The sequence below is a fragment of the Rhincodon typus genome, chromosome 6 (genome assembly GCF_021869965.1).
Source record: "Rhincodon typus isolate 14 chromosome 6, sRhiTyp1.1, whole genome shotgun sequence".
Classification (NCBI taxonomy): domain Eukaryota; kingdom Metazoa; phylum Chordata; class Chondrichthyes; order Orectolobiformes; family Rhincodontidae; genus Rhincodon; species Rhincodon typus.
In genome coordinates this window covers 38,554,429-38,568,008 of record NC_063337.1, presented here as the reverse complement: position 1 = coordinate 38,568,008, position 13,580 = coordinate 38,554,429, and the positions used below count along the sequence as shown (strand labels likewise).

At 38.8% G+C, this 13,580-nt stretch overlaps 1 protein-coding gene across 2 annotated transcripts in view; it reads right to left on the bottom strand.

Moving 5' to 3' along the window:
* Positions 1-13,580, bottom strand: part of xpo4 (exportin 4) — a 121,451-nt gene that overhangs the window by 56,054 nt on the left and 51,817 nt on the right. For both annotated transcript variants that reach the window (XM_048597559.1, XM_048597560.1), the window contains exons 6-7: positions 13,289-13,442; positions 9,582-9,694 (exon numbers count right to left, since the gene is read on the bottom strand). In XM_048597559.1, coding sequence (XP_048453516.1) covers positions 9,582-9,694; positions 13,289-13,442 — 267 coding nt within the window. The remainder of the gene's footprint in view (positions 1-9,581; positions 9,695-13,288; positions 13,443-13,580) is intronic.

Below are 13,580 nucleotides of genomic sequence, written 5' to 3'. Positions count from 1 at the left end.
AAGTGCAGGAAAGATGTTTTTCATAGGGATTCTATGGAATTCTACAGTGTGGAAACAGGCTACTCAGCCCAACAAGTCCACACCGACCTTCCAAAGAGCAACCCAGCCAGACCCATCTCTCCACCCCATCCCTGTAATCCTGCTTTACCCATGGATGACCCATTTACACTCCTGAAAACTATGGGCAATATAGCATAGCCAATCCACCTAATATGCATGTCTTTGGACTGTGGGAGGAAACCAGAGCATGCAGAGGAAACCCATGTAGACATGGGGAGAATTTGCAAACTCCACACAGACAGTCGACTAAGGGTGGAATCGAACCTGGGTTCCTGGTGCTGAGAGGCAGCAGTGCTAACCACCAAGTCACCATACCATGGCTGGGGATTCTAGAGCCTAGGGACAGTGTCTGGATACAGGGTCAATCATTTAGGGCTGTGATGAGCAATCATTTAGGGCTGTGATGAGGAAAAATTTCTTCACTCATAAGCGTAATGAACCTGTGGAATTCTCTACATAGAAGGCTGTGGAGGTCAAGTCACTGAATATATTTTCAAGGAAGACATAGATAAATTTTCAGATATCAAAGGGTAAGGGTGGAAATTGGGAATTTGGCACTGAGGCAGAGGATCAGTCATGATTACACTGAATGGCAGAGCAAGCTTGAAGGGATTGCACCTGCTTCTGGTTTCCATGATTCTATGTTTCACACAGACAAGAAAAGAAACAGGGTGTTATAGGCACAGGGAAACACTAACAGTTCTGTGGTTCCTGTGCACAAGATCTGCTGGGATGATTCTTCCACTGATCAGAATGATATTTCTCAATCTCCCTTCTCCAGATGCTTTCACTGGCTTGCAGGGGTCATAGGGTAACTGGTTCACACTTATAAAAGAACTCTGATTAATTTAAAGTCTTGTTTACAGCAACTGAAGGGAAAATAAACCTTTTTGCTTAAAGCATAAAGTGGCTTTTACAGCAGAGAACCAAGAGAGCTCCTGAACTGATAGAGATCTGACGGCTTCTCACCATCCTGTTTGTAGCCCCAAGCTGTTAGCTATCAGAGAACCAATCACATACTTGTTGACAGAAGCCCTCTGTCACTGATAACTGGTCACTAGATCACAGACCAACCAGATACTTGTGGCCAGTTGAATTTCCATTTGTACACAGTCCTTGGCTCCAGCTTATCTGCAAACTATTTACTACTGCATGAACCAGTACCTATGTAAACAGTATGTACAATGAGTGTCAGGTTACTTGCTTTCAAAACAATATGCATTAATCCTTCAGCAATCCTCTGTTTCAAGACCATTCTTTTCCCATTTCATAATTTAAAAACCAGGAAAAAAATCAGATCTTTACACTACTGATAGCATTTCTGTATCATATTTACATTCTCACCAGAGAACACAGTATGTAATGACTTTGCAAAAAAGTCCAAACAGCCACTGGAAATCTGAATTTAGAGTTTCTTACCTACAGAACTGGAGGTCATGTTACATATCAGGTAGCACCTCTGTCTCTTGATCCAAAAGTTCTTCTCTGAAAAAACTCATTCTTGGGAATGTGGGCTCTGCTAGCTGACCCAGTAATTATTGCTCATCCCAACTGCCCTGGAGCAGGTAGTGAGTGAGCTTCCTTCTTGAACTGCTACACAGTTCATTTGGTGTAGGTGAAACTCCAATATTGATAGAAAAGAAGTTCCAGTATTCTTCCTTTCAACAGTGAAGGAACAACGATATATTTTCACGTCGGGACGGTAAGCGGCTCAGAGGCAAACTTGAAGATGGCAGTGTCCCATTTACCTGTTGCCTTTATCCTTCTTGGTAGTGGTGGTGTGGGGTATGTGGAGGGGAGAGGAGGGGTTAGAAGATGCTACTGAAGTAGCCTTGGCAAATTTCTACATTGCATACTGCTACTACAGTACATCAGTGATAGAGAGTGAATGCTTCTGGATATGGTGTCTACCAAGAGGGAGAGAGGAGCGCGCGGGGATGGGGGGAACTGGAGGGAGAGGGGTGCATGGGGGGCAGAGGGAGTGAGGAGTGCATGGGGATGGAGGGAGCCACAGGGGGAGAGGGGCGCATGGGGATGGGGGCCCAGAGGGCGAGTGTGCAGGGACAGCAGAGCAAGACAGAGATGGGGCAGCAGGATAGTGAGACAGGGAACAATTTACGTAATGGGGACATGTTTAATTCACATCATTCTAACTGAATTTAAGTGTTTTTTTAAAAGTTTGACAGTGTTTTGAGCTCAAGGACAAGATTTGCAACTATTTAGGAATTCAAGTATTGTTATACCTTAACTTTGAAGACAGCACAATGGCCCAAATTTGTTTCACAAGACATCTTTCTATTTATAAGAAATGTGACAAACATGGACAGCACTTCACACGAGGTTACTTTCACAAGGTTAACAAATACAAGATCAGTATCTTCTAGGGACACCCTGGAGACTAGATCACACTAACATCAGCAATTTAAATCTGCCAAAATGGTTCTGTGTGCATTGTAATTAAAGCATATGGAAAGCTCCAGTATCAGTAATGCGAATGTCACTCTAGTTTTATTAAAGGTCAACAGATTAAACATTGCTGTGCTCAGACTGCAAATAGTGTCTCCTAAAGCTGGTTTGACATGTCCTAATCAAATACAACTCAACTGACATTACATACAAGTAGACTATTGTTTGTATTACTGCAAAGCTATAAACACATTACAATACATGTGGTGTAACATTGTATGCATTCACAATTATGAACACTAGAAGTTCAATTTTAATAGCAATCATACAACCTCCTTCTCATCGTTGGAATTCAGAGTGGTGCACGTATGGTACAAGCTGCTAGAAGAAACGGTAGAGGCGGGTACAATTACAACATTTAAAAGACAATTGGACAGGTACATAGATAAGAAAGGTTTACAGGGATTTGGGCCAAATGCAGGTAGATGGGATTAATTCAGTTCAGGAAACTTGGTCGGCATGGACGAGTTGGGCCAAAAGGCCCGTTTCCGTGCTGTATGTCCTATGACTAATGATTTTTATAAAATTGAATTAAAATGCAGCTGGCAACAGGTTAGCACATGCTGTGTTATCTAGAAAAGAAAGCCTGAGGAGATAACTGTGCGACAAAGAGGGCTGAGAACGAGGGCAGACTAAGGATGAAGTGGGGTGAAGATAGGCCAAGAGGAGGAGTATTGCCAAGACGAAAGTGTGGCAAAAGAGAGAGCATGGCAAGGGTGGACCTAGTGCAAGAGGGAAAACAGCAATTGCGGCATGAGGATGGCCCTGACTGAGATCACAAGGACACGAATGTGAAGATACCGAGAGCAAGATCAGAGCTATACTAGCAGGTGGATGGGCCTAAGTCAAGACTAACAAGGGCAAGCCTAGAGTGGGGTTGTATGGACACTGGCATAAAATTGGCCCAGTACAAGAACAGGAGTGAGACTCACACATGGATTAGTGTTTGGATATGTTCAGTGCTGATCAATTGAACTTCAAAGTATTCAAAATGAAATGTCACAAGCAGCAGTAAAAGTGATTGCTTGGCATATACCTCTTTCCCTCTAAACTCGTGCATTCAATCAAACGAAGAACTGGGAAGTTAAACACTTCAATCAGGCTAAGAATAACAGAAGGTAAATTAAAAATATTAGCAGAGGCTATTGCATACAAGGTTTAGAGGCAATGTTGAGTACCTGTTTGAGAAAGGCACATATCCCAAAGAGATCTGCACTGCCTGCCCTCTCCTACTGTTATGGTTTGCATCCATAGGATATACTAACCTGAATTCAAATGAACAATTTAAAAAAGCATTAACAAAATTTAAGGCTATTTTAATAGATCACAGAAGAGGATCTGACACTTGCTGCTTTATTTCCTGCAACATGTGAGAACTTTAGGCCATTTGTCATCCAGCTTGGGGACCACGTATGTTGGAATTGTATCAGCTGCTTCGTCTGCTGCTCAGTTTTTGAAGTTTGAGGAGCAACTGGAATCATTACTGCCCAGTAGAAAGGATAAGTATTTCCTGGATCAAACATTCCAGAATGTGGCCACCTCACAAGCTGTAAGAGTTCAGGATAGTGGTTCAAAGCCATCCATAAGAGTAATAGGAGGAAGACAGGACAAAACTGAGATGCATGCCTCTCTGAAGCAGGTACCCAGTACCAGAGATTAGAGCAACGTCAACTTGTAAGTAGTGCAGTTCAGACCATAGCACCAATGGTAAAACGTTGCACAGGAAGGAACCACAAAGAGTAGAAATGCAATCATTATAGGAGATTCCATAGTTAGGGGTCAGACAGGCGAATCTATAACCAACACGAACCCTACTTGGTACATTGCCTCTCTGGTGCCAAGGTAAAGAATATGACAAGTGAAGCTGTGAATCTGAAATTGTGGTACACATCAGGACAATGAGGCAATGGCTCATGGTAATATCACCTGGATTAATAACATGGGATAATGCTCAGAAGACATCAGTTTGAAAACTACAGCAGATGGTACAATTTGAACTCAAGTAATAAATCTGGAATTAAAAGTTAGTCTAATGATAACCATTTAATTGTTTGTTCTGTAAAATCCCTCTGGCTTACATGCAAGTCCAGACAAACAGCAATGTGGTTGACTCTTAAATGTTTTCAGAAATGGCCTGGCATGGCATTCAGTTGGATCCAGTAACTACCGTGTCTAAAGCAAGAACAAAATCAGATAGACCACCAGGCATCACCCTAGGTACAAGAAACAATAATAGCAAACCCAGTCCTGCCTACTATGCAAAGTCCTCTTCACTAACATCTGGGGAGCTAATGGAAAAAATAGAAGAGATTGCCACAGGGTAGTTATTCATAGAATCATCTCTTACATATCATGGTTGCAGGTGGAACGGAATTGCCTTGTGAGTACTCAAACATCAACTCCATGAAGTCTCATGGGATCAGGTCAAATGTGGGCAAGGAAAATTCCTCCAGTGCAACAACTGATGAATCAGCACTCCATGTTAAATATTACTTACAAGAAGCACAAGAGAGTGGCAAGTAGCATTCCCTCTAATTTTCTTTCCAGCTGCATGTGCCTCCAAGGTCCATACACAACAGTGACTTCCAGGACTCGAAGTTAATGCTGCAATTGGCATGTTTAGCGGGAATGCTGGTGGCAACAGCACAGAACTAACTCTGGGAGGGAGATCTTCAGTGTCCATTAATAAGCATGGCTCAGTACCACCACTGCTAATTAAGCTGTTGAGTCTGCTAGACTAGGTTGTGGCAGGTTATGAGGGAAGCAACAAGAGGGAAAAACTTACTTGACTCTGTGGTTACCAATCTACTTGGAGGAGATGGATCTGTCCATGACAGCAATATCAGGAGTGACCACCAGAGTGCCATTGTGGAGACGAAGTCCTGTATTTGCTGAGAAGATATTCTCTATCCTCTATAGTGTTGTGTGTCACTACTATTGTCCTATTCGTGGATAGATTTTGAACAGATCCAGTGAACTAAAACTGGGCATCCATGATGCGCTGTGCACCATTAGCAGAACAATTGCATTCAGCACAATTTGTTTATTTTAAAATGTTTAATATTGCTTGAAGGACTTGTACTTTGAAGGGTTGTGGAAAATAGGCTTAGCTCAAACTTTCTGGACATACTGGTTTCTTTAAACGAGGTCACTGAATGTTCACTGTGAGCCTGGGAAATGCTACCTTTAAACTCATGATTGGTGATATTTGCTTGCTTTACTGTAGACGCTACTAAAGCTTTTTTTTTTAAAACAGTGACTGGCTTGGAAAGGTTCTTGTTTTATCTGGTTCAGTTGGAGTTCAAGCTGAATTCGTAGTAAGTTTGCAAAGAACGTGCCGAGTTGGACGGAAGCCTGTTAAGACCAAGCTTTATAAAGGCATGCTGACTCCAATAGATTGTATTTTATTTTCATGTAAAATGTAATCAGCAACAAAGACAATGAGGCTAAGACTAGAATTTTGAATAAGTACTTGCTATTTGTGTTGAAGAACAGGATGTCGACAAAATATCACTGAAAGCAGGATTAGTACAGGCAATGGCTGAGATACAAATCAAGAGAAGCAAGGTATTGGAAAGGCTGCCTATACTCTGAACATAGGAACAAATAGGAGTATGAGTAGGACAGTCAGCTATCAAACCATTCCACTATTCAACTTGATCATGGCTGATCTACCGCAGGTGTTTTTCTCACACAATCATCGTATCCCTTGATGCCCGTACTATGTAAAAATCTATTGATCTCTGTCTTATACATGCTTAATGACTAAGCCTCAAGAGTTCTCCAGGTCAGAGAGTTCTAAAGATTCAGCATTTGCCGAGTGAAGAAATTCTCAGTCCTAAACGGTTTATTTCTTATTCTGAGAATTTGATCCTGGTTGCAGACACCATCCCCAAGCCAAGGAAATCATCTTGCCTGCAGCTGCCCCATTGAGCCCTATAAGAATTTTGCATGCTTCAATGATATTTCTTATCCTTCTAAACTCTAGAAAACATAGGTTCAATCTCATCAATCACTGCTCATAGGTCAATCTCCAGGAATTAGTGAATATGGTGATTTTTTTTGCACTCTTTCCTCAGTCACAGTGACTAAAACTACAGAGAACATTTTGGGTGTGGTCTCAGCAAGACTCTAAAATTATAATAAAATTTCTTTACTCTTGTACTCAAGTCCTCTTGCAATAACACCCACTTACCATTTGCCTTCCTCATTGCTTGCTGAGCTGCCTGCTGGTTTTCAGTAACTCATGCAGAAGACCCAGCACCCTTTGGGCATCAACACTTACTATTCTCTCATCATATAAGAAATGCTACTGTTTGTTTTTCCTACTGAGGTGGAAAATTTCACATTTTTCCATATTCAATTCCATTTGCCATGTTCTTACCCACTCACTTAGCTTGTCTAAACGCCTTGCAGCCTCTTTGCATTCTCTTCACTCATTCCCACCTATTTTGTCTCGTCAGCAAACTGGAAAATGTTATTTGATCTCCACATACAGATTACTGATATAGATTATGAGAAGGTGGGGCTCAAGCACTGATTCTTGTAATACCACCCTTAATGTATCACTTTGAGAATGAACTGTTTATTCCTACTACTTTCTGCCTCTTGACCAATTCTCATTCCATTCTAGTATATTATTTAAATTACTTAAATCTGCTCTAATTTAGCTTACTAGCTTCCCGTGTGGGACATTATTAGAAGCCTCTTGAAAATCCAAATATATCACATCCACTGGAATCCCCTCAATCAGCTCGTTACGTCCTCAAAAAAAAACTCCAGATTTGTCAAACATTATCCCTTTTTTTATAAATCCATATTGATTCTGCCCAATCCTATCATTATTTCCTAAGTTATTGAATCATTTAAAATAAATCCCATCTTCTACCCTACCACTGATGTCAGGTTAGTTCCTCATGTTTTCTCTCCCTCCTTTCTTAAATACTGAGAAGGACAGACCAAAAGAAAATGATGGTGAGGTAGTGGGGTTCCATTTGCTGCCTTCCAATCTGCAGGAGCAGCAGGTTCAGAGAATTTTGCAGATTATAAATATATCACTCTCTCTAAAAATAGTACCCCATTCAACACTTTAGGATATAGACCATTCAGTGTGGGAGATTTATCAATTTTCTGCCCTATTATTTTCTCCAGTACTAATTTTTGACTAATACTAATTTCTTTCACCTCTTCATTCTTGCTAGTCCTTGGTTCCCTAGCATTCCTGGAAGTGTTTTTTTTAATCATCTGTGGTGACAGACACAAAGTATTTATTCAGTTTCTCTTATTTTCTTATTCCCTTCACATATTCTCCTCTATCCGCCTGTTGTGGACCCACACTTGCCTTTGCTAGCCTTTTCTTTTTATAAATACTCTTAGAAAGTTTTACAGTTCATTATTTACACTTCTAACTAATTTGCTTTCATAATCTATTTACTTCACTAATTTCTTAGTCCTCCTGCGCTGAATTCTAAAATGCTTTCATTCCTCAGTCTATTTATTTTGGCAACTTTATAAGTCCTTCTCTTTGATCTAACACAATCCTTAACTCTTCTTGTTAACTTATCTTGGGTGACTGTGGAGTTTTTGTACCTGAATGCTACGTAAATTCGAGTATTGCTAAAAAAAAAACACATTCTGTAAATATTTTTCATCTTTCACTTATCAAGACAATTCACACGTACTAATGAAAAGGAAGGATAACATTTATACTGCAAAAAGGGTTCTGCGCTGATTGGTTGGCAAGTGGATTCGGATTGGCAGAGACATTGTGATGGAGACTGCACCCATTGGTTAATAACTGTCAGCAAACCAACTGTTTGCTCAACATCCTGTTCTAGAAAACCATTTTGTGTACATTCTATAAATTTATCCAATACAGTATTGAAACTAAGTTTTTCCATTCTGTATACAAATTAAAATCCCATTGATTACCGTATTACCCTTGTTCACAATTCTCCAATTTCCTAATTTATATCATGCCATTCATTGCCAGTATGTTCTAGTAGTCTATAAACAACTCTTACCATTACTTGAGGTTTATTCACCCTAAGTGATTCTACATCTTGATCTTTTGATCTATGATACCATGATTCCCTGTCATCACCTTTTTCTTTTGGTCTATCCTTCCTTACACTGAATATCTTTGAACATTCAATTTCAAGCCTTGGTCACTCTGCAGCTATATCTTTGTATTGGGAATTAAATCATACCTGTTTACTTTCATCAATTCATCTGGTTGCGAATGTTAAGTACATGTTTTAGAATCAAATGCACTGTCTTCTTCTTATTTTTGACCTGCTGGCCTCATCTGCAAGTGTACTCTAAGTTGTACACTCTGTCCCTTCCTACCACACTCAGATTACCAACTTCCTTATACTTTTTTTGGTTTTACCTTGTCCTCTCTCGAAATTATCACATCATTTCTCTAATCTCTCGCTCCCACTATTTAGCCCTCTCTACTATTATATGTCTCAGTTGAAGAATGGTTCCAGCACAGTTCAGGTGATGACCATTCCAACAATATACTTGCATCCCATTTGCTTCAGCATTGGTGCCAATGCCCCACGAATCCAGACCCATTCTCAGATTTGATTTTTGGCAGCCAAGAAATGTTTTCGGATTAACAGTGTAGTATCTCAAGGTCAAAGGGATGATACAGTTTTTAATATTCAATACTGTTGCATTGTACAAATTTAAAGACATTCCAAGATTCATACTTATTAGTTTCCTTATTTAATTAGTTGCGGTAGAAAATTTTAATTCTAAGCAATTTTAATCAAGACAATTATCTCCATCTCTCATTTGGCATTATATACACCATATCTTCTGGAACAAACCTAACAGTAGATAAGCAACAAAAATATACCTGACTATATCCTAATTTCTTGCAAAATTATTAAAATATTCAAATAACTTTTAAAAAACTTTCAAGAGTAGGGGAGATGAACTCCAACATTACACAACCAGTAATTAAAAGAAAATGCAAACATTACAACAGTACAGCTTCTCTTGATCTTCAACCCAATTACTGAATACAAATTTGGAATACTACTTACTGTAAAGAAGAGATCCATAACTCTGCTGTCCAGAAGTGTCTCTCGCCAGGATTCTGTTGGCTTTAACATCACATTTTGGGAGGATTCAAACATAGCTATATAATGCCTGCCCAGTTATCTGGAGTCAAGGTCAATAGAGGAGCATTACTGGGACAAATACTTCCTAGCTACTACTAACATGAGTTCAGAGGGAGAATGTAATGGAAATAAACTTTAAGCCATGTTAAATACATGGAATAACTACAGCATGAGGACAAGCAATAAAAGCATTTAACTGTTCAGAAACAAGACCCATGAATGGTTGCAGATAAAAGTTTGATTACAATCACGTGGCATTCCATTGTGATATGATCACATGAATAAGCACAGCATCTAAAATGACAAGGGGGCAGCAACAGAAGTTTTAATTAACAAACTCCTTGATTTGTGATATTATAGCTTCCTTCCTCCATAATAGACCCATGACCATTTTTAATATTCGCTAAAGTTGAACGTTCACTTATTAATGACAACTGCAGTCATTAGTCTGTGGCACTCTTTTGATGCTGCACTTGCACACGCAACAGGTGTCAGTCTTGGCAGGGTGGTCGTACTCTTGCCTGAGTCAGAGGTCATGAGTTCAAGTCCCACTACAGAGACTTGAGCATATAGTGAAGACAAATGCTTTATTGCAATCCTGAGGGTGTGCTGCACTGTCAGTGATGTGGACTTTCATACGAAACATTAATCTGTCTTGCTTTCTTAGGTAGACGGGTGAATTCTCATGACAACACGCAAAGCAAAGAAATCTTGATGGCTTACACATCCTAGAATTGATCACGAAGCGCAAATTATCCAGTTATTTATCTCATTGCTGCCTTACTATGCAAAGAGAAGTGTTTTCTTATCTTTTCCTACATTAGAACAATGCCTACAATTCAAAAATACTTAATCAGCTGTAAAACATTTTGAAATGGTCAGAGGTGTGAAAAGCACTAGATATACATAAGATTTTTTTTTAAACTGCAGACTGAAAATATTTAAGACCATAAGAAATAGGAACAGGACTAGGCCGTTCTGTCCCTCAAGCCTGCTCCACATTCAATAGGATCATGGCTGATCTGACATTCCTCATGTCAACTTTCCTGCATTGGCCCCTAAACCCTTGTAAGTTGTAGTTTCTAGGAAGTTAACATGCCACCTTTATTTAATTTTTTTTGATGTATACTCTTTGGACCAATGTTGGAATGAAATGTGCCTGTTTTAAATCATAATAAACACAAAAGCTGCTTAAACACATTTTTCATCATTATAGAACGTAGAGACTTCGAGCACGTAGACACATAATCATACACGTGAATCTCAGATACACCAGCATACTTGGGATTTTCATTTTAGTATAAATGACTGAGCAACACACATACACTACAGGCCTAACAACATAAAAGGCAAGATTAAATTGTCTGATTGCTATTATTTATAGCTGACTTAAAAATAAAATTCAATGCTTAATTTTAAAGAAAACTGACAAATGACCAGCATAATTTCACGTCAATTAGCTCCACTAGAAGTAGTTACTCAACAGGATCAACAAATGCATGTGGAAACCTAAAGAAGACAGAACTATGTTTCCTTCATGAATACCAAAATTAATTAACATGCTACTTCATACAGAGACATTAATGTCTCAATCTAATCTTTGAAACTGACTGTGATGGGAAAACTAAACACAAGTAAAAATCCTACGTACCTATTAGCAATATCTTTACTGCTGCTGGAGGTCTGGCAAATTTTACTTCTGACTAAAGTTACGTGATAATTACTTTATACGTTTAGAGAAAACTGTGAAGAGCACATAATAATAACAGCACAGCTGAAGAGCATCCGACTTGAAAGGAACACCTATATATAGCTTGGGCCTGCTGCACTCATGCATTGTTTGGCTCTTCTGACTTGGGAGGCATTCCACAGATTTTAATTGTGCTCTGGCAAAATCTGTGCACTCATTTGGCCAAGAATACAGGTAGCAGTTGAAACAACAATAGTTTTGTACCCTTTTAAGTCACAAGTTACATCAACATTTGGTATGCAATTATTTTACAATTAAGTTTCAGGATATAATCCCAATACTACAGATAACTGCACTTAAGGTTGAAGCATACACATAGTGAATTCACATTAAAATAAATGTCTCTTCCCAAAAACACTAATATAGGAATCGTAACTATATTTTCAAAAATCTGATTAAGAGGTTGAAAATAAAAATTTGATCCATACCTTAAACACAGCCCTAGTCTTTAGTGCTGATTAAAATAATAACAAAAATCACTTTGGACGTCTAGGATGTTAACAGAGCTGTAAAATTTCTCAATGATCACTCCAGATAACTGCTCATGTGCAATATGGGTTTTTCAGTTTGTTGGACTATGGAAAAAAAAACAAACACTCTCTCAAAGATGTAAGATGTATAAGCAGTAAATTACAGATTTCTTAGCTAGGATTAAAGGCAAAATAGTCAAATATTAACACGTTCACTTGCCTCAAATGATCAGAACTATACTAGTCAACTCACGATCTCTTCAAAGCAGTTAGATTTATTGGCCCTATTTAACTAGCCATAATATTTAGCAGTTACATACTGTTATTTTTAGTAGAACAATTCATACTAATGCACTGATGACAATTTTGGCACCATAGGATTACTATGCTATTTAGTTCACAACGCTGAAAGAACTAGCAATTGCTAGTTAGATAAAAGTACACAAACTGAGTGCAAGGATTGACAAATAAATCATCAGATTTTTACTTGTCATGGTATAATCCAGCATAAGGGACATCAGCATCTTCTGCTGCATACTATCCCTGGAATTCATGTACTTGTTAAATCCAACATTTTATAATTATCCATTCTAACTTTTGCAGTCAAGGGTCAACCAATTTTCAATCTTTGTTATAAAGAATTTTCTCAAATAACCATAGCTTATAAAATGAAAAACTAACAATAACTGTTTAATTTGATTATTTTAAGAAGTGCCAAACTGCAATTTACAATGCTTTCTCTTCCTTCCTTTTGGTTTTCTTTTGTTCTTTACTCCTGAAGATATTGAATCCTTACGTGGTGCTGCTTCATAGGATGTGTACTGCCCTCCATGAAAGTCCACAACTTCAGATTTGCATATTGGCTGGCTATTTGATTTTGGGAAGAGGCCATGACACTAAAATCAAATCCCATTCTCTCCCAATTATCCCACACAAAAGAAATTCCATCAGAAAATGATCAATAGTCTGGAATAAAACAAAGACCTGCAGATACTGAAATCTGAAACAAAAGCAGAAGTTGCTGGAGAAACCCAGCAGGTCTGGCAGTACCTCTGGAAAGAAAGCAGAGTTAACATTTTGAGGCCAGTGAGTCTTCTTCAGGACAGGTTGGAAGGAACTGGAATTCCAGATCATTTACTCTTCTCCAGCCAAGGGTGCACTGCCACATCCACCTGTTCAATGATAAGCTAACACAGCAGAACAGAAATTCTATCCAGGAAATTTGTGATTCTTATTGCATAAAGAGAGTGCCTCTATGGATGAATGAAAATGAAACTTCACTTCAACCAAAATGAGTTAAAAATACTCTTCAAACACAACCAACCATTATTATTCCTCCAATCACAAAACAAATTAACACAACAAACCTCCAACACACAAAAAAATAAAAGAAGCTGGAGCAAGGATATAATTCGGTGGAAGAAAGTTCCAGCTCAAGACTTGGTTAGCGAGTGCAAGGTAACGTTGAAATACAGAAGACATCTGAGCACTGAGGTTTTCCCGTCGGCTGAATTCCTGAAGCACCTCAACCGTCAAAACAAATATCTGGCGAAGGTCATCCTCCTGTATGTTTGGTAACAAAAGCAAAAATAAACACACACGTGATCTAGTTAAATTCAATACTAATAAGTATTATGATTCTGACTGTCTGATTTTTATTTAAAGCTAGGCTTAAAGTCTATTATAGTCATCCTGTCTCTC